This window comes from Salvelinus sp. IW2-2015, unplaced genomic scaffold, assembly GCF_002910315.2.
Source record: "Salvelinus sp. IW2-2015 unplaced genomic scaffold, ASM291031v2 Un_scaffold4490, whole genome shotgun sequence".
NCBI classification, from domain to species: Eukaryota; Metazoa; Chordata; class Actinopteri; order Salmoniformes; family Salmonidae; genus Salvelinus; species Salvelinus sp. IW2-2015.
The window spans coordinates 34,562-37,535 of NW_019945760.1; the positions used below are offsets into that span (position 1 = coordinate 34,562).

The 2,974-nt window shown below is 45.8% G+C and overlaps 1 protein-coding gene across 1 annotated transcript in view; it reads left to right on the forward strand.

Annotated features, from left to right (window-relative positions):
* Nucleotides 1–2,974, forward strand: part of LOC112077365 (X-ray repair cross-complementing protein 5) — a 27,866-nt gene that overhangs the window by 17,767 nt on the left and 7,125 nt on the right. The window contains 2 exon segments of the mRNA XM_070441665.1: nucleotides 2,141–2,324; nucleotides 2,727–2,775. Coding sequence (XP_070297766.1) covers nucleotides 2,141–2,324; nucleotides 2,727–2,775 — 233 coding nt within the window.

The following is a 2,974-nucleotide window of genomic DNA, read 5'->3' on the forward strand; positions in this document are numbered from 1 at the left end:
CGGTGGGCTCTCTGACGTCATCACTGCATTCTCTACCAGGAAGTTGGTGGCTCTCTTGACGGCATCACTGCATTCTCTACAGGAAGTGGTTGGTCTCTGACGTCATCACTGCATTCTCTACCAGAAGTGGTTGGCTCTCTGACGTCATCACTGCATTCTCTACCAGGAAGTCGGTTGCCTCTCTGACGTCATCACTGCATTCTCTACCAGGAAGTGTTGCTCTCTGACATCATCACTGCATTCTCTCCAGAAAGTGGTTGGCTCTCTGTACGTCATCACTGCATTCTCTACCAGACATTGATTGGTTGGCTCTCTGACGTCATCACTGCATTCTCTACCAGGAAGATGCTTGGCTCTGACATCACTGCATTCTCTACCAGAACATTGGTTGGCTCTCTTTGATGTCACGTAGGTTGATACATAGCTATGTTTTCATTTATAAAGCCCTTCTACAAAAAGTCCCACTGTACCTAATGTCTTTACTAACTATATACGTACGAGTTACCACCCCGTGTCTCAGGGATGGCTAACTCTGGAAATTCCTTTGGTCTGTACTGAGTTAGGTAAATCAGCTTTGAGGTTTTTTTCACCTTTTTTGTGGACTGATCTTCAAAAATGTTTTTAAATGTGTTCTGGTGTCTCTAGGGTAATTCAGGAAGCTGGTGGAGGACCTTATTACTGATAAATGTCTTGTATTTTTTACTTTCTTTCTGCTTGCGTTTTGGATTTATATTTTGATGTGTATTTTCTGTAATTTATGGAATTCAGGGATCATCTGTAAAACACCTTTGTTCACTGAATTTCTAGCACTAGTTGCTCACACTGCCCATTGGCTCCAATGTAAACAGACGTAGCTAGCTAGCATAAAAGCTAGCTTTGACTCCGGCTGCGTAAGGATGCAGTTTCCTGTTTAGATTAGAGGTCACGTCGACGTAAGTTGAAAATGTAGCTGGTTTTAAGCGCTCTGTGTTCTCCTATACTAGACCGTATCTCTCTTAGGTGTTCTTGGAAGATGACCACCCTTGACAGAAATGCACATTTTGGAACACAGCCAGAGGTCGTGGATCGTGACACTCTCTCCTTTCTAGCCATTAGAATAGGGGTTCTCAAACGTTTTGGGGCGGCACCCCTTTTGTGAGAGAAAATTCATCAGGGACCCTCTCAATTAGAACACAACTTGAGGGAGATAAAATACAAGGAGTTTTACTATGACTTTGGTTGTGCGTGGCCGGACAAACCAAGTCTCGAGCCCTGGGAAGGAACATTTTTAAAGGATCTTGGCATTGGAGAGAAAATGTTGCAGTTTTCAGGCTAATATCCTTCAAATCTACACATTTTGCCATGAGGCAAAGAATTACAAAAATAAAAAATAGTTCCCCAGGGTTAAGAACATACACTGTAGATGAATAACACTATATTACACCCTAAAGTTATTCCATAAACCCTTGGCCCAAAAGCACTGGACCATCTGCAGTACCTCGGCAGGCCCCACTGTGAGAACCCTCTGCCGTACCTCGGCAGGCCCCACTGTGAGAACCCTCTGCAGTACCTCGGCAGGCCCCACTTTGAGAACCCTCTGCCGTACCTCGGCAGGCCCCACTGTGAGAACCCTCTGCCGTGACCTCGGCAGGCGCCCACTGTGAGAAACCCGCTTGCCTACCTCGGCAGGCCCCACTTTGAGAACCCTCTGCCGTACCTCGCAGGCCCCACTGTGAGAACCCTCTGCCCGTACCTCGGCAGGCACCCCACTTTGAGAACCCTCTGCCGTACCTCGGCAGCCCCACTTTGAGAACCCTCTGCCGTACCTCCGGGCAGGCCCACTGTGAGAACCTCTGCCGTACCCTCGGCAGGCCCCACTTTGAGAACCCTCTGCCGTACCTCGGCAGGCCCCACTTTGAGAACCCTCGGCAGGCCCCACTGTGAGAACCTCTGCCGTACCTCGGCAGGCCCCACTTGAGAACCCTCTGCCGTACTCGGCAGGCCCCACTTTGAGAACCCTCTGCCGTACCTCGGCAGGCCCCACTTTGAGAACCCTCTGCCGTACCTCGGCAGGCCCCACTTTGAGAACCCTGGGTCCTGGTCAGAGGTAGTGCAATATGTAGAGGGAATGTGCTGTCATTTGGGACTGTCTTTCCTGCAGGTGTTCGCTGAGAACAAAGATGAGCTGGGTCTGGTGCTGTTTGGGTCAGACAACACTAAGAACAACCTTGCTAAAGACGGCCAGTACCAGAACATCTCAGTACACCGCCAACTCATGATCCCAAACTTTGAGCTGCTGGAAGAGATCCAGAATGATGTGCACCCTGGGAGTCAACAGGCTGACTGTATCCTTCCTTTGACTGACCGCAGAACACAGCTCACTCCTTCAGTAGACGGCACTGTTGGTGTTTTTAGACCATTGAGTCCAGTGTAGAGGGCCTAAATATATATATATATATAAATAATATATATAAATAATATAAATATTATATATATAAATAATATGTATATTATATATAAATATTATATATATATATATATATTATTTATATATATTATTTATCTATATATAAATATATATATATATGATTTCAGTTATTTTATGCTATTCATTTAGTAGGCAACGAGCAAAATAAATGTTTCTGCTGTTAGGCCTTGGTCCGTGTGTGAACCGTTAGGTCTGTATTTGACCTTGATTAACTGTATTGCTGTTAAATGACTTGTTTCCTTAACCACTGTTGGCTCAGGGCTGGACGCTCTTGTTGTATGCATGGACCTGCTTCAGAACGAAACTCTGTAAGTCATCTTTTTTCACCAAGCTAGATCATTCTGTGTGAAAGTGAAACAAAATATCTCTACTTTGATAATAGAATACCAAATTGGCTTACTCAAGCAAATCCTCTGTAGCTCAGTTGGTCGAGCATGGCTTTTGCAATGTGGGGAGAGTGGGTTCAATTCCCGGTCACACCATCCCACAAAAAAGTTACACATGCAT